The following is a 24,058-nucleotide window of genomic DNA, read 5'->3' on the forward strand; positions in this document are numbered from 1 at the left end:
GTTCTTGTGTTTAAATCAGAGGGAAAAAAAAAAAAAAAAGGAATGGTAGCAGGTCTGACACTGTTAAATTCAAACTGCCAGTTCATCTAACTGTAGGTTCAAGGTAATTTTCCTTTGTCTCATGAATGTACATCCTTAAATGAAATGATTTGGTTTTGTCCAGGAGGCAAAGTTCATAGCAGAGTCTGCAGTGTTCTCCCTAGTCTGAGACTTCTCATGTTCTGTATTTTAAATTAGGATGCAGTTTTTCTACCTTGGTTTTATAAAGGGTTTGGAGACAGAGAAATCTTGACTGTGGTGAGGGTTCTCAGGAGGTTCTCAGTTGGGTGAGTAGAACTTTGAGGCTTAATGAAATCAGACATAATTTTTAGAATTTCCATTCCAGTTTCTGAGGTTGCCCCTATTTTCACTGCAGTGAATTGAAACATGTCAGGTTTGGATCAGAAATCCTGATTATTGTATATTTACAAATTATACAAAGGAAAGAGTAAACAGCATTGTTTCTTCAGTTGTGCTCTAACAGACTTTTTTTTTGTGATATGATAAAAAGTTATGTAGCAGTTTCTGAAACTCTTGTTGGTTTTATACAGCCAGATTTTAAAATTCAGTGTTCACATTTGCTACATTCAGAATGAGAATCAGTAACTAGTGACAGGCAGCTGCTTATAGTCTTCTCTTTCTTAGTATTTTGGTGTTCAAAATGTCATAGAGCTTTGAAAGGTGGAGGAAAAACCTCTCTTGTTTGGGTGCTTAAAGAGCAAGATGTTTAGTTTGGAGGAGGACTAAAATATGTCCTGCTTAAACTGATCTGATGTTTTACATGGAGAAAATAATTAATACTAAATTCACAGCTTTGTTAATGAAAAATATTAATAATAAAAGTCAGTCATATTGGGAACCAGGCAAATTCAACTAAATAAAGCAAATAAAGCTCTCATTTGGTGCAATTAAACTGACAAATCATTAGGAAAATCTGTCAAGCAATGGATTTATATTAATGTTCTCAGGAGTGGATGTCATTCTAAAATATATTCCTTATTTATACACTGTTGAGCTCAATATAGATTCTACTGAGTGGTAACTCATGACACGTGGGAGGTCCCATCCAATAGTTAAATTATCTTGGTAATCAGAGGTATTTTACTTCTGCTAATGGTGTAACATTGCAGTGGGTTCATGAAAGAGCAGCAGAAAGTAGCTTGCAGATTGAGAGAATTGATTTCTGAGATCCAGATGTTAAATATGTATGGTTTGACACAAGAAGATGTGAGAATCTGCAAATATTTATAGATGTGCTGGGAATATTTAGCATAAGTGCAAAGGTTTACAACTGGGAGAAGTCAGATGAGGACACTTCTTGGAATATATGAAAAGACCTTTTGCCAGTAAGGTGGAGAAGCTGACTTAATCATCTGAAGTTAGAAATGCGAACTCCATTTTTAGATAATTTATTAAAAATTAAATTAAAGAGACCCTACTGAAGACACAACAGCATCAACAAAGGTGGTGTAGATTGTTGTTCTGCAAAAGAGAGGAGAGAAGCCACAGCTTCTCTTCCCTGCCTGTCCCATTCTGTGTAGCAATGGCTGATAAAAGAAAACAGAGGAGAAGCAAAAGAGAAGTGTGGATATGAAAATACTCCATGATTTCAGTTGATGGGAAAGTTGGGATGAGTCAGGATGTAGAAAACTTGCCAACCCTCCTGAGAGTTTCTTATTTAAAGTGACTTTTAAACTAAGCTGGAGACAGAAGTGCAGAGAATTGTTCACTGAAGTGAGCCATCCTTGCAGCTGCATTTGGGGTTTATTTCTGTGTTCAGTGTTACTGAAGAATATCCTCAGCTGTCATTTCAAGTAATCACAGTCCTCCTGAAAGAGATTTCTAGATTACAGTGTCATTGTCACTTGCCTGAAGTTCCCATGGCCTCAGTTTTGTGATTCTTTTTGGAACCATAACTGGCATTGTAAGATTTTAAAAATACAGCATGATTCATTGTGCTGCTAACTTTTCCTAGTGCTGTATTCTCAATTTGACAGTAGATGATAACAGAAATTCATTTATACACTAAATCAATAAGATATTGTTGAACAAATTCAATTTTCAATTAAAATTTTTCTTAATTGTGTTTTGATACCAGTATTGACTATAATTTGTTTTTCTGAGATGTTCAGGTGATAAATTGATCTACTGAAAATGTTTCCTTCTAAATCTAGTTTTTCCCCTTATAACCTTCTGCAGTTTTGTGTCACTTGTAAAAGAAAATCTTGAACATGGCATTTATGGAAGATTTTTCAAAAACAAGCATCATGAACAAATCAGGAAGATTATCAAAATGGAAAAATGTTTGGATGCTATGATTTTTTAGTAGGCTGAGTTTATTGGATCAGACTTACTTCCTTCCCATTAGATGGGAAGGAGAGTCAAACCCTTCCATGAACTTTTGTTGTGTATCCTGGTGTCTGTGCATGGCCCAGCACAGCTGATGATGGTTTCATGTTGTGTGTTTGATGCCATCCTAAAGCACAAACCCACCCACCCAAACCAAAACTGACTTATTCTGGATGTGTTCAACCCAAACCTGCCAGAGGAGCTGGTAACAATGAAATGACCCCTCAAAAGGACTGGGAAGCCACTGGTGACCCTTCAGAATGTGTGAAATGTGGGGGATGGTGTTCTCTGCCTTCTCTGGGATGAATGGTAACTAACACCTGCTTAATAAACTTGGAGGACTCAAAATCTACCCTCCTCAACCAATTAAATATTTAGTGTAAACTATTACATGGTGCTGGATAGTTTGGGGAAGGGAGAATAAATTGTGTATATATGGGCAAAGAAATCTGTGGCTTGCACTGGTGTTCCTCTGCCAAACATGTCAGTAGGCCTTTATTATATAATGTAATCTACTTTAGATCCATTTCTTATTTTGAGTGTTTTAAGTTTGGTTTTGGTTTTTTTGTGTTTTTTTTTTGGCAAGGTGGCAGACTTTAAAAAAACCTGATTTACATAGTGTGAAGATCAGCACTAGTGGTCTAAGATTTGGTTGATTGCTTTAAAATTCTTAAAACAATTTGATGTTTGAAATTTTCTGGTAAAGAGCTTGGTTTAAGCAACACATTTCTGACTGCACTTAAATATAGGAGCTCAGCAAAACCTTACTTAAATTCCTTTATCATGCTTGCATGAACATGATTTGCCTCTCAAATCTCCTTTACTGACACTGAAATAGGTTCTTTAATTCCTGGCTTGCGAAGGATGGCCTTTTCTATGTTCTGCTGGAGGAAAAATTGATATTAATTATTTGGCTTTGTTTTTAATTCTTTTTTTTCCTGGAACTTTGATAACTCAGCATCATGAGTTCTACACAGTTCTACCGATTGCAGGATGTTAAAGAAAATAAGAACAAAACTCTGCTAGTCTCAGATCTTCAGGAAATTGTTCTTTAACAACTTCAGAGCTTCTTTTTTTCTTTCAGACTTTTTTTTTGACATTACATCTGATTTCTCAGAGCTTACACTTCTTGGTTTCCTTACGTGGATGCAGCTTCTGTTTGAAGCTTCTTGTTTTAATAAAAAAAATAAATTTTGTTTGGTTTTCTTTGCTGTAATAGTTTCTTTGATACTGTCCTGTATTTATTCTGAAGATCTAGTGCTACCTTTTCTTCAGTCTTAAAGTTACTTTCAATTCTTTCACACTAATATCTTATTCTTCTAAGTTTTCAAGGTACTGTAATAATTCTGTAACTTCAAGTTTTATATTTTTTTTACCTAAAGATTTCCCTTGAGAATTAATGTAAAATTATGAGGAAAGAATTATTTCTCCTACACATCTATTTTGTGCAGTGTTGGAAGAGGAAGAAATAAATGTCATGGTGATGAATAATTTTCATGAATTCATATTTGGAAATTTTTAATATCAGTGATGTTGTTTAGTCCTGAAGGGCAGCTGCTTGTGTAGGTCCTTCGTGGCATGAATTGTTTTATTTGTAAAACTTTGTCTCTGCTTCCATAAGATATTGCAGGAGGCTTGGATGTTTTTTTGTTTGGGTTTGCTGTGGCAGAAATAACCAATTCCTTCCATATTAATTTTTTTAAACTAATCTACACTGGAAGTTGCTCTTGCAGACCATCTCTGTATCTACTGCAGATGCAGAGGTTGTCTGAGACTTCACAGGTCTCATCCCACTCTGCCAGGGATGAGGCAGAAGCTGATAAAAGCTTTTCCCCCTTTTCTTTTCCATTCCTTTCTGGTAACTGACTCAAGTACTGCCCTTCCAGTTATTTCTTGTGAGTTCTAAGGAAGGAAGTTTCTAACAAGAGCCACTTCTCCTTATTTGTTTCAGATTCTCAAGTCTTGACATGTTTGCTTCAGGCACTCAGCATCCCCCTCTACATTCAGTGGTCATTGGGGTTTTTTACTATAACTATAACTAACTATAACTATAACTATAACTATAACTATAACTATAACTATAACTATAACTATAACTATAACTAAACTATAACTAACTATAACTATAACTATAACTATACTATATAACTAAATATAAATATAAATATAAATATAAATATAAATATAAATATAAATATAAATATAAATATAAATGTAAATATAAATATAAATATAAATGTAAATATAAATATAAATATTATTGGTTGCCCCTGACACACAACTGTAGCACATTGTAGGATGGCTCTAACAACTCTCAGCTCACCAATATTCCTCTTTCTTCCATTTTGGGGATATTTCTGGGTTGTTCAGTAGCCTCTTGGGAAGTTTTATATTTCAGATAGATTGGTAAAGAGTTATTGCAGCTGTCTGATTGGAATTGGCATTTTGGTACCTGGTTCCAATAAATTTTTATGTGTATTATATTTTTATCACCAATGCTTCTATTTCTGATTATTCTCACAAGGAAGAGAAGGTTGTAAATTAGAATAACATTTTCCAGAATATTAATTAGACAAAATTAATTATTGAAAGTATTAACACTTAATTGTATGAAATAGAAACTAAATTAATAACTTTCTATTTTTATTAATATTAACAAAATTATAAGAGTGGTGAATATTATAAAATAATATTAATTATAATTAAAAAGTTTATTAGAATGAAATTTTGCAGTAAAGTTTCTATTCTGCTGCTTTGTCAGTATTATCTTCTGAGGTTACCACAAATGCAGTTGGTGTATTTCTATCAAATGCATCTGGGGAAATTTGGATTTGAAGTATAGTAGCTGACAAATATTTTTTCTGTGAGAAATGCCTGTGTTTGCTTGTCTTACAGAAGGGAGACACTTTTCCCTCTCAGAGAAGTTCTTCTCAAGGTTAAGTCCAATTGCCACCTTGTTTTGGTCTGTAGGCAAGCAATGGAAATGGAATTTCTCCTTTGCAATGAAATTAAACCAATTTAAGTTTTTGCTTGAAAATTTGTGTCTTCAAGAAATAATGTCAAGGTAATTTAAACTAATACAATTCAGGCTCAAAGAACTGAAAAATGTGTGTGGCTTTCTCCAGAGAAGTGAATGAGGAAGCTGCACAGTGAAAATAAAGACAGGTGAATAAATGCTGTGAGGCTTGACATGATGCAGGTCAGAATTGTCATGGGACTGCTTCTCTTTAGGATGTACCCTTCTGTTTAGTTCTAGAAAAAAAAAATTAATTATGAAAAATGTTGTTTTAGTAAGAGATAAAAGAGATAAAGATATTCTTACAGTTGGAGTAGGAGATATAACCTGTATGTACTTTTTCATATATATTTACATCCATGTATAAATATTAATTTTGATAGACATGCAATAATATCATCATTAATATTGTGCTTTTTTCCCTCCACCTGAGCAGCACCCGGCAGTGTCACCTCCTCCTTGATGTCTTCAACTCCACAGAGCATGAGCTGACCATCAGTGCCAGGAGCAACGAGGATTTGATCCTGCACGCCGGGGAGTGCCAGCGGTGAGTGCTGCTGCTGCAGGGCACACATCCAGCCCTGTGTTTTCATGTACACAGTTGATGACATTTAGGTGCCTGCTCTTCTTTTTAAATGTTGTACACATGTCAGAGAATATAAAAGTTTTGCTTCCTTGAAGGTGCATCACTAAGTTTTAGCAATATCTCAAGTAAATTTATTTTGGCTCTGCGTGTAGTAGTCCTGAAAATAATGAAATACAAAGCAGCTGGCACCAAGGTGTACAGCTCATTTAACTTTTGTAGAGTGTTTGAATGTAATTTTCATGTGCTCTGGATGTAATCCTGGTGTTAAAACCTGATCTCAGTAGTTTGTTATCCTTTCCCAGTTTTAAATTTCCTTTACGTGGTTCCCGGGCCATTTCCTCACTTTTCCTACAAAGAAAACTGCAGGCAAGAAAAATAGAACTGAAGAAAAAGCAATTCCAGTCTCTGTGGGGAAAATATATTTCAGATCAAGCAGGCTGTTTTGGGTATTGATTCTTACAACCCTACTGGAGTGATGCACAGCTCATTATTAACCATTATTTGCCATTATACACCTGCCTTGGATTCCTGCTGCTGCTGTAGCCCAGGATTGCCTGGTGATGAATCTGAATTCTAATTTCATCCTTTTTCTCTTTTTCATTTGAAAAAGAAAAATCTTGTTTTTGGGTCAGGGGCTCCTGGCACTGCTCTCTTCTCTGGGAGAGTTGTGCTGCACTCTTGAAGACCTGCAGCTGAGAAACTTGGTTAAAGAGAGATGTTTTCATGTCTGCAAATCCCTGCATGAATATTAAGTTCCAAGTCAAACCACGTTAATTGCAAGGAATGCAGCTGTCTGAAAGAATTACAGAATAGGTAAAATAGCAGTAAATTTGGAATGCTTTTTGCCTTGGTGACTCCCAAAGCACAACCAAGTGGAAATGTGTTGATTCAAACTCAGGTTGAATTTCACTTTATCAGGCAATGGGAAAAAAACCAAGACCATCAGTAACATACAGTGCTTTTTCCTTCTATTTGGAAAGAATTGGCTTTTTTCTTTTTTTTAAATCAGTCTAAACAGTCACCAAAATGTTTTTGTTCTTATCCATATTGTTTTATAATTTTATTTTCATGCCTCTTGTTTTTTGCATTGCTTTTGTAAATTTCAAACACTTGAAATTTTTCATTCCCAGTTTTTGTGACAAAATATAACAAAAATTAAGCTACAAATCAGGTCATAAAATTTCTTTGCATCCCTTTGATTAAACTTTATTTTCCTATGGATTTAAATTTAAATATCCTTAAATCATTACATTGTAATGAATATAAACCCTTTCAATAACTCTTTTGAAACAGTCATTTGTCAAGGGAGATTGTGTATGTATTTAAACTTTTAAAGTTATTTTTATTCATATTGAAAAATTTGTTTTTGTGCTGGTTAGAAATTGCATGGTTCTCTATTGGTTCTAAACTCATTTATTATCTATTTATTGAAGAAAAGTGCTTTTAATTGTAAAACTATGTATATGGTTCCTGTAGTGCCATGAGTTTTAATTTTTATTCCAATGGATCTACTACAGAAAAGCAGGTGAAACATACACTGGACTTTAAAATTAACTTCCTATGCCTGTAAAGAGGCTTTTGTTGCTCTTTGGGGGAAAAAAAAAGAAAGAAAAAAAAAAAGAAAGAGAAAAAAAAAAAAAAGAAAAAAAAAAGAGGAGATTTTTTTCCCCCTTTTTAAGCAGCTGCTCCAGATCTTTGCTTTTTAATACAGGGCAGACATTCTCTGGAATCTGCTTTTGAACCAAGGTTTTCAACCCAAATGTACAAAGCTTTTCAACAAATCCCTCCTTTAGAGTCTCCTTTTAGGAATTTTTTCTTTGCATATTGTTTGTTATTAATACCTAATTAATATTTAAAGAAAGGCTTTTCAATCAAGTTCAGGATTTCTTTCCTCTTCCCTGTACCTTTTTGATGCTGTCCTCAATGTCTGCCTCATTCTACCTTTATTTAAATTAGGACTTTTTGCCTGCTTTGGTCACTTTCTCTTCCTTTTGTAATTTACTCTCTCTCAATTCATCACCCTCACTTTGAAATCTCCCATCCTGACAGAGTGGAGGTAGCAGGAAATTGTTTTCTTTCTCCCTGTTGTTATTGCTGGGGACTGTAAGTGTTTTGATATTCTCTGCCTCCAGACCCAAAGAAGGATAATGCTGCATCCTGCTTACTCTGGCCTCTTTTGCTTCCCACTTTGGATGTTTAGAAAGTAAAATAACTTGGAAGTTTTGATGTGTTGCTTCTCCTCTCTACATTCCAGAGTGGTCACTGTAGATTGCAAGCTTTTCCCTCCTGAGAGGGAATTTGCAGGGGATTCTTGCATTGCTCTCATGGTAAATGAGCAATTTACCAAGTCCCTGGGTGCTGCACTTATTAGAACACTCTCTGATATATATTTGATTTATAAAGAAGCTGTACAATTGACATGGTGGTGGCAATGGGAAGGGTGAGGAGATGGAAACAGAAATGCCAAAAAAAGTCTGGGATTGTCAGCAGATCAGTGCTGGCACTGCCAAACCTTTCTGAGCCCATGGAGAGCAGTCCCTGGGACTGGATCCATTTTGTAGTATCCACATCATTTGGTGCCTTCCAACCCTGTCCTGTTCTCTGTCTTATTTGTGTTCATATAAAATGGATCAAATGTGTAGAGTACTGCACAATATTTTTATTTTAATGTCTGAAAGGCAATTTGCTTCAATTAACTTGGAGACAGGGCAATAATAGCTGCTACAATAGCACTGCATATGTCAGGAAAAACTGGTATTGCACTACTTAGGAAAAGAGACATCCTTTAGGCCATTAAAAGACTATCTGGGAAATAGATGCCTTTTTCTACAGTAAGATTATTCTGATGACTAGTGAAAATCATCATATTAGCTTTCAGAAAAGCTTAAATTTACAATTTGCTGTACTTTTAAAGCTATTAATTGGGATATTTACTGAGTGCATTGTAGCTGTTCTTGGAGATATATATATAAGCAGTGTTTCTGAGAAGTGACACTCTTTCCCTTCTATTTTAGAATAGAGAAACATTTTGCTCCCTGTCATTTTATAGTCAGAAATGATAATTTGAGCTCAGTGATTATTTTGTTCACTCATCTTTCTGTCTTTCATCATTTCTTGTTTTGCAGACAAACAAGTGAAAGGATCAGCCTTTTTTTTTATCCCCTATATCCCAAGATGTTAATTAGAGACTTCATATTTCCATCTCTGGTTTCCACATGACTTGAAATGTTCCTTTGTATCCCATTGTGGGACAATTAATGACATGTTTTAGTCTGAGGTCTTTTCTTCCCATGAGATTATGATGGGGAGACAAAGAACCAAGATTCCTTGGGTATAGAGAAGGAAAAGACAGGAGATTTGTCCTCCCTCTCCTGTGAGGTTGGTTGAAAAAAAGAGAGGAGCAAGAGTTTTGGATGGTCATTTGTTGAACTCCTGAAAATAATCTTAAGGTTCATTGCAAAGCTAGATTCCAACTCAAATTAATTTTTGCTGCTTTACATCTGCAGGAGTTTTTTTTTTTTTTTAAATTTCAATATCCACAGGGAAATGCACTGGAGCCCTGGTGTCCTGATGAAAAGATGTCAGCCAAGTTACTCTGCAGAGGTCTGGCTGCAGTGAGTGATGCTGAGGGCTTGGTAATGTCTCTAGTTAATTTAAAATATCACACAGTGGTATCAACAGGTTTTGTTCACCTCTCCAGTTGAACATATGACATGTGATGATGAGGGAAGCAAATTCTCTCATGTCTGCTATTGGAAAGTTCAGCCTCCAGAGATTTTTTCTGGACTAGCTGAGTCTCCAGTTTCCTGAAGAAGAAAAAAGCTGTTTCTTGAAGCAGACAGCTGCACTGCTAAAGGAGCTTTACAATGAGAAAAGTGCAAGGGTTTTGAATGTAATCAGTGGGAAATCTGGGCTTGTTTATCCCAGCAACAAGGTGATCAACAGGTTGTTCTGACATGGAAAAATATAGCAGACAGCTCTTGGAGGGAGTTGTATGAATGTCTGTCACCAAAAAAGTGTTGCCACTAGCAGTGATCTGAATTTATTGAAAAACCATAGGTACAGTAATTATTGTGTTTCTTACTTGCTTATCAAACCATTAAAATTAAATTTCATGACAGCCCTCATTTATGCACAAATCACTTCATAATTTATGGTAATAGATGTTATCTCGTTATGTGCCCCAGGATATCTCATTTTGTGCCACACACCCTGTCTTGCCTTTCCATTCCCCTTCTGAGCACGCTGTGTCTGAGGCATTGGCAGGGGAAGATGGATGGAGGGAGGGTGTGACAGTCAGTTCTGTCCTCTGTCCTTGTGGGACAGCACAGCTGGGCTGGGGGAGCCTTGTCACACCCCCTTGTGTGTGACACTGCACAGCTGGGCTGGGGGAGCCTTGTCACACATCTACATGTGACACTGCACAGCTGGATTGGGGAAATCTTGTCACACACCCACGTGTGACACTGCACAGCTGGGCTGGGGAAGTCTTGTCACACACCCCTTGTGTGACACTGCACAGCTGGATTGGGGAAATCTTGTCACACACCCCTTGTGTGGCACTGCACAGCTGGGCTGGGGGAGCCTTGTCACACATCTACATGTGACACTGCACAGCTGGATTGGGGAAATCTTGTCACACACCCCTTGTGTGACACTGCACAGCTGGATTGGGGAAATCTTGTCACACACCCACGTGTGACACTGCACAGCTGGGCTGGAGAAGTCTTGTCACACACCCACATGTGACACTGCACAGCTGGATTGGGGAAATCTTGTGTGACACTGCACAGCTGGATTGGGGAAATCTTGTCACACACCCACATGTGGCACTGCACAGCTGGGCTGGGAGAGTCTTGTCACACACCCCTTGTGTGGCACTGCACAGCTGGGCTGGGGAAATCTTGTCACACACCCCTTGTGTGACACTGCACAGCTGGATTGGGGAAATCTTGTCACAGACCCACGTGTGACACTGCACAGCTGGGCTGGAGAAGTCTTGTCACACACCCCTTGTGTGGCACTGCACAGCTGGGCTGGGGGAGCCTTGTCACACACCCACGTGTGACACTGCACAGCTGGATTGGGGAAATCTTGTGTGACACTGCACAGCTGGGCTGGGGAAATCTTGTCACACACCCACGTGTGACACACTGCACAGCTGGATTGGGGAAATCTTGTCACACACCCCTTGTGTGACACTGCACAGGGGCTCTGCATTTTCACATTTTCAGGCTGTTCCAGGGATTAAAGCTTGGGATGCCCAGGACAGGACTGGTGTGAGGAGTTGAGAAATGGAGAGCAAACAGGACAGGCCATGGTAAATGAGAAAATAGTTTTGTTGGTAATTCAAATGGGAAAGGATTTTGTGCAGAATTTACAAGTTCTGACAAGTGCTGGTCACCCAGGGGATGCTGATGTGAAAGGACATGATGGAATTTTGGCCTTTTCATTTTTCTAATTGGAAGTTGCCTAATTAAAAATAAGCTGAGGAAATACTGTGGTAGCAAAGTCAACACTCAAGTTCAGGCTTCCTTTCTGGGTCAGCAGTTTTACCCTGCCTTTTAGCAGGGTTACAGGGTTAAATGAGTGAGTTTGCTTACACATATACTCTACAGTAAGTTTTGGTTCTTTTTTTATAGTCAGCAGAATTAAAGGTATTTTGCTCAGTGTTGCTAAGTGAACTTTTGTGTGTATTGACTTCACCCTGTTTGATTTTTTTTGTGTCAAATTCTAATGAGACAAGTATAATTAAAGAAACAAATTATTATTTTCACTTTTATACCTTTCATCCCATAGTCTGGTGTTTCTTTCATCCAGGAAACTAAAGAATTTTTTAAAAGTCCTTTATGTGCATACTAATTATGAGGGCCATTTCTGCTGCTTAATTATTTGATGTACATGTGTTGATTAACTGATCTATGAAGTCTGTGCAGTGGTACACTGCAATTTCTGCAGTATTAGTTAACAATGCACATTTTGAAATAAGTCCTCTTTCAAAGGGAATGAGAATTAAAAACTCTGCCCCACATTGAACCAAATGTTCCCCCAATAAATTTCTTGTCCATGTGTAAGTGAATGATGGTTGTTATTTCTCAGAGCTGCCAAGTCAGTGTTTAATTTGTGTGTCTGTTTATGACAGGGCATGTATGTCTGTGTGAGATTAATGATTTTTTCCATACATTGCTGTTACAGTTTATGTTTTAAAGACAAAGCTGCTATGATTAAGGCTTTGCCTGCTGTCAAGAGAAAATAAAATTTCACAGCAGTTGCCCTTGGTCTTCATGTTAAATCTATGGCCAGCTGGATATTTCTGAAATACCTTCAAGTCAAATTGTATTAACTAAAACATGAAAATCACCCTTTGTTTTCAGGGTAATAGTTTTTATTTTGTCTCTTATTTGACAGTTTTTAAGTACACTTTTAGCTTTTTTAAGGCTTGTCTTTTTCTACTAAGAGCCAAATCAATCTTTAAACATAATACATAATTTTGAGTGAATAGTTAGTTATTTTCAACAAAAAAGTTGCAAAGGGATTTTTTGGGTAGGAAAGGGTGATACATCTAGAGCTGGTCAGATCCATAGCATGAACCAGTTATGATGTTCATATTGATTTCAAAGCACTTTGCAAATGCTGGAGATGTTACAGGAGGATTCTGCAAGAACTATGGAATGGCAAAATAACAAACAATAATGAAAAAAGGAAAAAGCAATAGAAATAAAAGAGAAATGTCAGGTTTGGACTGTTTTGTGGCTAAACTACTCAAGGAATCCATTTGCATGCCAAAAGCAGATTCCATTCTGAGGTCCCTTCCCAGCTGGTCCCTGCCTTGGTCCTGGTTCCTTTGTAAGGTGCCTTTGCCCAGTGGGTGATCACAGGGGTTGAGAGTCCTCAGTGTGACTGCAAAACCAAAAGTGATCTGAGAACAGGAGAGGCAAATAGAGAGAGGGAATGACAGGAGAGAATTACAATATTCAGTTCTGGTCACACACACAAGACAAAGAGGAGATCAAACCACAGAAAATGCAGGTGACCAGTGAAAATAAAAAAAATTTGGTTTGACAAGTGCAGTAAAATTTAAAGGCAATGTTGATGCACTGTAAGGTGGGGACAGAGGAGGGCTCTCCTGTGAAGGTTAAGGGAAGTGGACATATGAATAAAAAATGAAGTTTGAGTTGTCTGTGAATGCATCTAGAAATGAAGAGGTTTCAAGGCATCATCAGACCATCTCCCTTGCAGAGAAGTGGAGGCAAAGACCTTCACAAAGGCTGGTACTGAGGTGTCCTCCATGGAATTGCCAAAGACCTGCCTGCAAGTGCCACCTTCCCAATGAAGACCTTTTCCAGGGTTCTACCCCTGTAATTGCTGATGAGAACAAATGCCCTTGTAGGTTTTACAGCAACGTGTTCCTGTTCCTCTCCCTGTCCTGTCCCCAATGCAGTATCATCCTTTTCTTCTGAATAGTTAGGATGTTTTTCTATAGGGAATGTGCAGACAACCTATTTCCTACAATTTGCATTTAAATTTAGCATTTGTTTCTATCAAGAGATGTATATTTGTGCTCAGGTGAACTTTCCTTCTCCAGCTGCCTGTTTGAAGAATTTTCTTGGGTTGGCTTGTCTGAGGAAAGGAGAGTTGTTTCTCCTCTTCCCTTCTCTTCCTTCCCCAAAACTCAATGTATGGATTATATCAATCCTGATACACTCCACTGGGCAGGCATCTCTTTTGGTATTACAGGACTTTCCATAAGATTATTTTTCTTTTCCCACTTCTTCAGTTGCCTTTTCCTAAATCAGGGGTGACTAACTCACTGCATCTACCCTGCATGGCAGTGTTTCTGACCTCTCTGAACATTGCCTTGGCCTCAGAAGACCCAATTTGCACTATTTATAATATTTTGTCTATGCAGCTGGGGAAACAGGAGCTTTGTGAGCACAGCCAAGTTTGTCTCTGACAGGATTTATTAAGTTTAATAGGGTACAACATAAACGTGGCTGGATAGTTTGGCCCGTGTACAAAATATCACACAGATGTAGCAGGAGTTTGCTGTCCCAGCTTTAAATGAGCTATAAATCACTCAAAATCCAAACCATTTTCCCCTTAAACCCTAAGTAGATTACAGGTTGTAGGACTTGCAGGGTTCAAGAGCTGTCTCTTGAAAAAAGTCAGATAATTGAGTTAAGGATTCAGATTTAGATTTTTTTTTTAAAAGAACTTTTTTTTTTTTTTTTTCTCATAGAAGAAACCAGACTTTTCCCTTCCTTAATTTCTTCAATACTTGAAAAAAACTGTTTATTTATTGAAATTTTTGGGTGCTAGGTGCAGTTCTGGAAGCATTTGACAAAATGCAGGCTTGTTAAAAAATTGAACGAAGTGCTAACACTTTTTAATTGGATTTTCCTTTCTGTGCAAGGTATGTGGAAGAAAAAATAAGAATGTAAGAAAAATTATAATTGTTTCTTTTGTTAGGTAATGATGGAGCAACAAGCTAAACAGGAAAAAATATCTCTCTTCCTGAAGGAAGTCAGAGTTGAAATGACTTGTGCTTGCCCTTAATTCACACACATTCAAACCATAAATTTGTCCTAATCTGTCTTGGTGCTTTTTTTACCTTTCTCTGGAGGACTAATTTTTTTTCCTTGGCCTTTTTTCCTTGTTTTTTCTGCTGTTACAGATGGCACAGTGCCACTTTTTCATAAGGCTTTGACCTCCAGACTCATGCCTTACTTGAAGTAGTGTGTTATTGTGAGCAGTGTGAATTTGCACAGTCCTCCTCCATAGGTTCAGTCAGGTGCAATACTTTTTTCTGCTCACTGTCACCTAAATCTGGTGCCTTGTATGCTCATCTAAACAGATGCAAAATCTCTGTGGAATTCATCTGCCTAATAAATTGCTGTATTTTTACATTTGGACACTTGGACATAAGGAGTGAAGGATATCTGGATGCTACCAAGACCCTTTAGAGATTGCAGGACAAAGAGGTGAAGGTAACTGAATAGTTATTTCATAAATAGTCCATTTCCCAATTAACCATCATCTTTATTTTATGTGGAAAAGCTCCCTAACACATTCCAGGTCATTTTTGTTTATGCTTCCAGTAAGGGAATGAACTTTTGGGTGTGGGTGCAGCTCCAGGTCACACCTGGTTTGATCGATATCTGTAGATAAATAAATTAATTTAGACCATAGCACTCCCTATATTTAGGAGCACTTGGCTGTGTTTTGTGGCTGTGGTGACACACTGGCTGTGTTAATGGGATGAAAGAAGATTGTCTTGAGTGGCTGCCAGTTATGTCTGCCTTAATGGCCAAAGGATTTATGAAAGTTACACTCGGATGTTGCCCAGATTTGGCATTCTGCCTGCTCTCTGATGTTCTGTAAAAGATCACAACAGCACAGCACAGATTTCCTGAAGTTGGAAATTAAAATATCCAATTTCTATTAATTTGTTTTAGATGATCAAAAGTATAATTAAAATAGCTGGGTTGTGAGTATTTCCTTCAAAGAGAACACTCATTTAAAATTAGTGCTTCATCAGCTTGAATTTATTCCTTACTCTTGACATCCATTTAATTCTGCCTTCATTAACTGGAAACAAAAGCTAAAACAACAGTGATTTGAAAAGATCACTGAAAGATGTTAAGTAAATGCTGTAGTATATAAAGTCAACCTTTTATGACATTTTCATTTTGTGGTTACAAATGTGTCTCCAGATACTGATTTGGAAATTTTGTTTTCTTCCCTCCTCACCAATGCCATTGTGGCACTGGGATCACTGGCTAAAAGTTGAAGCCTTCTTTGGAATAATGGAAAGATTTATAGATCCTGAATTAAAAAAAAAAAAAACAAAAAAACAAAAACAGTATTCTGCTAAGTTTGAATATAGTCTGTGATTTGCCCTATGAAAGTGTCTAATTTTGACAGTGGGATGTTAAGTCTGTAATCTTTCTTCTTCAATCTTTTTTTTCTGTCCACTCCAGCCCCTCTTCCAGTGGCTGAATCCTCCCCAGCAAGAGCTTTGACACATTGGAAGTTTTCAAAAATGCACACTCTTTCTAATGTGTTTTCATAACAATGAAGAATTCTGCTCTAGATTTGGATTTACAGAGTATAATTTACAATTCTGAAATGAGATCACTGGGAATTGTTTTATTCCCTGGCCCTCAGTGGGAGTGCATCTCCCAGTCTGGATTGTGCAGTACCTTGATTTCTGCCTAGTGCAGGAGGTGTGTTTAAATCCTCCATATATACATTCACCAAATTACTCCTTATCTTGTGTAGTGCTTTCAGGCCATGAAAGATCCTGACATCATAGAAACATTCCAGTTTGATATGTCAAATAATAAATAAGTACCCTTAGGAAAGAGGGTGACTTGTGCTAAGGAAGGTTAATTATGTGTTTTTTTCACTTTTATGTGTATGTCTGCATAGAACAAGTCTGCTGAACTAGGGAGGAGTAATCAGGGCTTTATGCAGGGAAGATGTAGCTCATAAATCCATTGAAGTTCTGTTCAGGAAAGAACAAAATTCTGGGTTAAAGGGGTCTAATGAATGTAATTCTTGAAATGGGAAGGAGTGTCCCACCAGGAGCTGGTAGAGAAACCAGGCTGCTCTGGGATAGGAAGGGAAAGTTGTTCATTAGTTAATAAAGGGAGTAATAACTTGTAAATTCATTGGAACCCCTCTGGAATGTGGGCTGGGCCCTGAATGCTCAGCTTGGTTTGGGACTGCTGGAAGAGGAGGGGGCAGAGGGCAGGGAAGGTCCCTGGTTCTGGACTGTAAAGGAGGAGGATGTGAGGAGTTACAGAGAGAATTGTCAGGTGAAACTTCCCAAGTTTCTCAAGCCTTAATAAATCCAAAGTGATGAACAAGGCAGAAAAATAATCTGAGCTTTAAATAGTGGGTGATGAGCTCAGGGCTGCCTTTTACCTCTTAGGAATTGGATCCAGGTTTTATTACATCTGTGAGAATCCTACCTGTGGCTCAGTAGTGGTTGAATACTAAACAAGCATCTTTTTGAGCAGAATGTTTTCTATCAGCACAGGGCAGGGTGTTTTCACTTCTTTGGAATGATCTCACCAAATGAGAAGATGACACTTGAAAACTATTTAAGTTGAAAAGAAGTGCAAAGAAAAAAAATATTTGCAAAAGGGAAGCTGATATGAGAGAGGAATCCAATGTTACACTTGAGAGGAAAGAGAAAATAAAAGCAAGTACACATTGTGAATAGAAGAATGAAGTATAAAAATATTTCAAGTTTAATAGAGATGACTGGTAGTATATCTAATTTTTTCCCTCACTCAGTTACAGGATAAAGCTTTGCTGGTTGGTGTAACCGTTGTTAAGGTGGTTAAATGGAAACTGGTTTATTGATTCTTGTCTTCACAAACTGAATTATTTATGTCTTGGTGAAGGTTTTGCTATTGTCCACAAATTTTTTCCTGACTCCTGACCTGAAGGTTCCTGGAGTGCTCCCACACATGCAGGATTGCAGATTTGCACTGCTGAGGACAGGAGCTGGTTGGAGGCTGTTTGTAGCAGATTGTTTGGGATGGAATAGAGATTTTCCTCACCAATTGGAAAGTGCTCTTCTAGGTGTTTCAAATACACTATTTCTCCTCTCCCCTGTTGCTTCCTCTGCTTTTCAGAGTCTTCTTTCCCTTGACTTGTGCTGATGCCAAGCAGGAGGTTTTATGTCTGTGCTTTAACTGAGAGGGGAAGGCAGTGGACAAGCAGGAGAACAACCTTTGCTTTAATATTTTTAGTCAGCTGAAAGAGTTATAATCTACATAACAAACAGGTATAATCTGGATAAATTCAGGTATTTGTTGCAACTAGATAAACTCAGTGTAGCAGAATAGAGTTGGGCCAGTGGTTTAGTGTGCCTTTCATAGAATTAAAATGGTTTTCTTTTTCTTATATCTATAAATCTCCAGAAAAGAAGCTTATTTTGAAAAGACCTACTTAATCATTGCTTGCATGAGGAAATTTTTGTCTCTGACTCCTGCACTAACAGTTTACTAGGTCAGGAGTATTTTTCCTGAAGTATTTATTCCTTGTCTTTTTTAAAAAAGTTGAACCTGAAATGTATGTCAGCTCTTCAGCACACATGGCAGAATATTCATTCTGTTAATAGTTGGCTGTGAAATGTGTGGTAAAATCCCAGCCATGGGATTATCTCAGCTCAAACCTTTTTCTTTGACAAGTGAGGGCCTAACATGTAAATTATACTCACCACCAGTTTCCTTCCAGGGTTCTTCATCAGGGAAGCTTCTCAGCCCTTTTATATCCAAACTGAGTTAATGAGTTGTGCATCTCCTGATGAGCTGGCAGAGCTTTTGCAGCTTCAAGGAGATCTAACACCTGCTAACATCAATGCAAAAGCTTGGCTGCAAAGTTGCCAAACCCACATTTAACCTATTTAAATCACAAGCTACCATTGATCTGGTTTTCACAGTGTGTTCTCCTGAGTGCTTTGGGCTTAGATGTATTACTTAAAGAAAGATTTTAGTATTTAATTTGCAGTGTTTAAAAGGAGAGAAGCTGCCTCTTTAACATGGGGAAAGGGGGGAAAAAGCAGTTTAGTAATTTATTGATAATTAAGAAGAGGCATGAATAGGATTATTTTACTCAAAACCAGACTAGATCAAGACAAAGCTGTGAGTGGGAAGCTGCAGTGAAGTGTTTTTCATGCTGACAGTGAGGGTGGGAGCCCTGGGCTGTTCCTGTGCTCCCAGCACAGCTGGGTCACCTCTGGCAGCTGGCCCAGGCTTTGGGAGGGGTGGTGCTGCCCAGGTTTGGGACTGGGGATGGTGTTGGACAATTTCCAATAAATGTCTGTTGGAATTCTGGAGTTTGGGAGTTTTGAGCTTTCTGTGCATTCTGGCACTGACCCCCAAAGGAGCACTGCTTTGGAGAAAGCTTCCAAAATTGAATAATGGAATTGGAATCACTGGTGTGTAGTTTGGGTAGAAGTGTGTAGTATCACATGGTGCAGGGTTTGGAATTTGGGGTTTTAGAATATAGTAACAGGTGTGGGACAAGATGGAGGTTCTTGGGCGTTGGCTCTTCTTCCTTCTTGTTCCTCCTTCTTCTAAGTTTTTTGGTTGGATAGAAAGTCCTGCAGTGCAGGTCAAAGGTGTTTGGTCATTAAGTGAAAATCTAAATAATATAAGTATTAGTTTTTAATTAAATAGCTAGGCCTTAAAAGACCTTGTAGCGAGTGAGAGACAGCTCCATTTTGTCATTTTTAACTTACTAACTAAAAATACTATAACACTCACTGTACTAGAAATAAAAATTAAAAAACAACTAAATCCAAACACCAAAATCCTACCTCTCATGCTTCAATCCCAACTGTAACTATAAATAAATAAAAAAGAAAAGCAAAAAAAGACCACAAAAAAAGGTGTAGTTGGAAATCACAGAAACACAGAATGGTTTGTGTTGGAAGGGACCTTCAGGATCATCCCCTTCCAATCCCTGCCATCTCTTTCACTATCTCAGGTGGCTCCAAGCCCCATCCAGCCTTTAACTCTCCCAAGGATGGAGCATCCACAGCTTCTCTGGGCACCCTGTGCTAGAACCACCCTCACCATAAAAACCACCTTCCTTACATCCAATTTAAATCTTCCCTGTTTCCATTTAAAACCACTGTCCTGTTTCCATGCCCTCCTCTGAGCCCCTGGAGCAGCTCCAGGGGTCTCTCCTGTGCTGGGGAGCCCAGAGCTGGATGCAGCATCTGAGAGGTACCAAGGAAGTTGCAGCAGCACATTTAATATTTTTTCATGATCTGAAATGTGTTATCTAGGGTCCTGATGGGAACTGTGTCATTTTGTGTGTACTGTAACAAGTTAATCCAAGCTTGTCCTTAATGAGGGTGCTTGTGGTGAGCCCAGATTTGAAATACACTGTGCTTATAAACACTGAAAATGGAGTGGAAGAAGTGTGTAGAAAAAGGAGAAACCTTATCTTTTTAGCTATTTGCTCTTGAGTAGTTGGCTGTGTGCTAAAACCTATTTTTTTTAAGCTATACACTCTTGAGTACTTTGAAGAAAGTACCAAACATACATCTGAGATACTTTCCATCTAGTAAAATGTATTTTTTCAATGATAACAGCTGCACATTGTACTGACAAATAATTGATGGAAGATTTTTCACAAAGATTTTTCTTGTTTTCTTACTCTAAACCTATGTCTATGTAATTTTTCTAGGTAAAAAACTTTTCACTCCATGGAGTTTTTTGGATGACTTGTGAGTTAAATTTATTTTGCAAAGAGTAGGCAAAGTGTGGGTAATGTTTGCAAATCTAACCTGTTCAATTTAGATAAATCTTACACTGAGATCTTAACAGTTCAGTGACTGAAGGAGTGGGGAAAGAACAAAAAATTGAAAAAATACATATATTAAATTTACTTGAGCAGCAGTTTGTTTTCCTGCTGCTCTTTGAAGAAGGGGGCAGGGGAGAAGAGTCTCTGAATAGCCTTTTAGGCTGCTGCTGCTGCATCCACCTGCTTGTGTGACAGATACTGCATTTCTCATTAGAGGTACCTTGCAAGTACCCATGGTCACCATAGTAACTATCTTGGAGCCTTGTACCTTAAATTTATCCTGACAAAGGTTACTGTGGCAATTCCTAGTAATTGGCTTTTTTTTTTTGCTTTTTTTTTTTTTTTTTTTCCTGCTGCTATTTTTAACTCATCCCCTCCTCCTCTATTTGAGTTCCAGGTCCTAAGTGGAATGCATTGGCAGAATTAGTGAGAAAATGCTTTACAGGGTAGGACTAATTGGCAGCTAAACTCTGTGTTTTGTTCCTTAGTGTGGAAAAAAAAATCAAAATTATAACTTCCAGTGGAAACTAAAAGGTTATCAGATTTGTCCTCCAAATATTTTGATATGAAACAATATCAGTGCTCTTGAGCCACGGGTTTGGTTCATGCAGGCTTCTACTCTTGTTTATTATCAGATATTAGTCATGTTTATTAGCAGATATTTCTACCAGCAGAGATCCAGGGAAACAAGCCATATCCTGAAGAGCAGAAAAGCTAATTTAAAGTAAGCCTCTAATAAACAGAAGAGTTAGCCTTGTGCTGTGCTATATTGGTACCTGGACAGGTGCTGTGTTGGTACAGATGCAGTACCTGGCATCTGCTGGTGCAGCAGGTTGAATTAAAAGTTATTCATAGGCTGATGATATCATTGTTTAATTTCCTGTAGGTGTATTAGAGGACGACTGCTACATTTCCAGTGGCTAAAAAATCTCAAATTTAATTGCTTGATTGACTGCAGCTCCCTTCTCCAGGCCCAGGGCTGGGAGGGCAGAGCAGTGACTTGCTGAGCCATCAATCCATGGGCACAGGGCAGCAGAGGGAGAAGTCAGAGCTGGGATGGGGCTGTGGGGCACTGCAGCTCTGGGAGGGGGCAAGGAACAGGGAAAATGTGATTGCAGTTGTGGGAAAGTGCAAAATGTGGCTGGAAAGAAAGCAGCAAAGTGGGGGGACATCAGACATGGCAGTGGGGGAAAGGGGAGAAGGGAAAGGGAAAGGGAAAGGGGAGAAAGAAAAGGGGAGAAGGGTGGGGAAGGGGAAAGGGAAGGGAAGGGAAAGGAAAGGAAAGGAAAGGAAAGGAAAGGAAAGGAAAGGAAAGGAAAGGAAAGGAAAGGAAAGGAAAGGAAAGGAAAGGAAAGGAAAGGAAAGGAAAGGAAAGGAAAGGAAAGGAAAGGAAAGGAAAGGAAAGGAAAGGAAAGGAAAGGAAAGGAAAGGAAAGGAAAGGAAAGGAAAGGAAAGGAAAGGAAAGGAAAGGAAAGGAAAGGAAAGGAAAGGAAAGGAAAGGAAAGGAAAGGAAAGGAAAGGAAAGGAAAGGAAAGGAAAGGAAAGGAAAGGAAAGGAAAGGAAAGGAAAGGAAAGGGTTCTAAGCTTTTCAGTGAGGTGCAGGACACAGATTCATGTTCAATCACTGTTCTACACTCAGCCCATCTCTGTGTGGCAGAGTTCACCCAAAGGTGTAGCCAGCAGTCACTTGACCTTTTTCTTCTTTTTTGAAATGTAAGAGAAAAACTCTTTAAAAAAATCACATCTTTTAAACACTGAGCTTTCTCATTTTAACATCAGTTCAGTCCTGATGTAGATCAGCACTTAAGTTTAGCACAAGGCAAGCTTAAAAGATGTAAGAGCTGTTTATTCAGTGTTGACTCTGAAGCACTAAAGATGATGCATTTAGCTGCTTTGAAGCCCAAGAATAATGCACTAGAACTGGTTAGAACAATTTCATTTTCTTCCCATGCTTCCTCAGCAGAAATTTACAAGGACTTTAATTTCATGCCTGGGAATGGGAATTTGCTACAAAGCTAGAAATTTTGAAAATAATTAAATAATAATGGAGGCCTGGGAATTACATACATCCTCAAGGGCTGTTCAGGGCTGTGTTTCATTTGCCATTCTTTTGGGTTTTTTTTTTTCCTCTGTATAACTTTGAGCAGAAGCCTCTTTTTCAATATAAAACAAAAAAGAAATCAGGAAGACTGTCAATGGCTTTCAGCAATTTTAATTCTTCTTCAGCATGAAGGATAAGGTGAAGGATTATTCTGTGCTAATGTAGATGGACAGGATTTGTATCCTGTTGACAGTAAGTCCTTTCATATGATTTAAAATGAAGTTAGCAGAGCTTTGTGGGATCCAGAATTGGAATTTTGTCACTGTGAAGCCAGTTCCATGGGCTTTGTAGAGCTCTCATTCTCTTCCCTGAGGTATTGGATGCCACAATTCCTGACACACTGTTGAGCTTTCTAGATTTTCCTGTATTCTCCACTTGGGATGTCTGAACAGGAACTGAATTGAGAGCTGGCATTTTGTTCATTTTTTGAGAGATTTCAGTCATTTCATCTAGTAGGATGACTTGGGATAGCAAACTCCCTCTCACATGTTTTTTTCCCCATATGCTGTGAGTTTGTTATTAAAGAGATGTAAGGTGTGATTTGGAGCCTGAGAGACCAAATGGGGAGTGATATTGTGGCTGTGGGCAGGAGCACAAAATCTGCTTTTCTGGGTCTGCTGGGGCTGCTGAGTGCTGAATCCCTGCCCTGGCAGCAGCTGAACCCTGAACCTGCCCTGCCTGAGTGGGGATAAACACAGTGAGAGCAGAGCTGGGTGCTGGATGGAGCATCTCCAGAGTTTCCAGAAGTTTTTATTTTAAATACATCAGCAATGGTGTTCTGAAATGTAAAGGACTTACAGACATGTAGAAAATTACAACATTGTTCAAGACAAATAATTTCTTCCAGTGGTCAGTCCTGAAAATAAGCGAGCCCTGTTGGAAATCTGAAATTAAATGTGGGTTAAATGAAACAGTATTCTCATGCTGTGATAATTTTTCAAGCTTTTGAGGCATTTAAACTTTAATTTTATGTCGGAAATTATACTCATTTGCTACATAGAATTTGTAGCTGAACACCTACTGAAGGTTTTCTCTTCTTCTGTTGACTTTTATATTGTGCTGGCTATGATATTTGACTATGGTTTTTTATTTCTTCCCAGCAGTTTTATATCTTCATTTTGATCACAGATCCATTGTCAGTGGGATGTCTTTTTTCTGTGTATCTTCTCTCCCTGACACAAAGTGATTCTGATCAGTACTGATGTTTGAACACTTGCTGTTGCAGGGATTAAAAAAGATTAAGGAATAAGAAAAAAAATATGGAAAAGAGGAAAGTAGTAATTTAAGTTGTAGCAGCAATTTTTTTCTCATGTATTCCACTTAATGTACAGAAAGTATTTAATAAGTCATAATTACTGGTTTTATTATTGTTGGAGGAACTAGAAAAAAGTTTCAATGGAAGTTAGTCATATACCTGATTCTGGAAGAATTTCACTTGACCTACCTAAAATGCTTTTTAGGTGTGGTTTTTTTTTCAGATTTTGCATTGCAGTTTGTGTTAAATTCTAGACCTGGATATTTCAGGAGAACTAAGCAGACTTAGAAACTGAATAAAGTGCTCATGCTGTTGACACAGTTCTGTGCTTTCTTCAGTGTGAATCCAGTTTATGAATGGTTCACTGTAAGAGGATTGTGA

General features: G+C 38.1%; 1 protein-coding gene across 4 annotated transcripts in view; it reads left to right on the forward strand.

Annotated features, from left to right (window-relative positions):
- Positions 1-24,058, forward strand: part of TRAPPC9 (trafficking protein particle complex subunit 9) — a 452,018-nt gene that overhangs the window by 162,796 nt on the left and 265,164 nt on the right. For all 4 annotated transcript variants that reach the window (XM_056484391.1, XM_056484390.1, XM_056484394.1 and 1 more), the window contains one exon: positions 5,841-5,951. In XM_056484391.1, coding sequence (XP_056340366.1) covers positions 5,841-5,951 — 111 coding nt within the window. The remainder of the gene's footprint in view (positions 1-5,840; positions 5,952-24,058) is intronic.

The sequence above is a fragment of the Oenanthe melanoleuca genome, chromosome 2 (genome assembly GCF_029582105.1).
Source record: "Oenanthe melanoleuca isolate GR-GAL-2019-014 chromosome 2, OMel1.0, whole genome shotgun sequence".
NCBI classification, from domain to species: Eukaryota; Metazoa; Chordata; class Aves; order Passeriformes; family Muscicapidae; genus Oenanthe; species Oenanthe melanoleuca.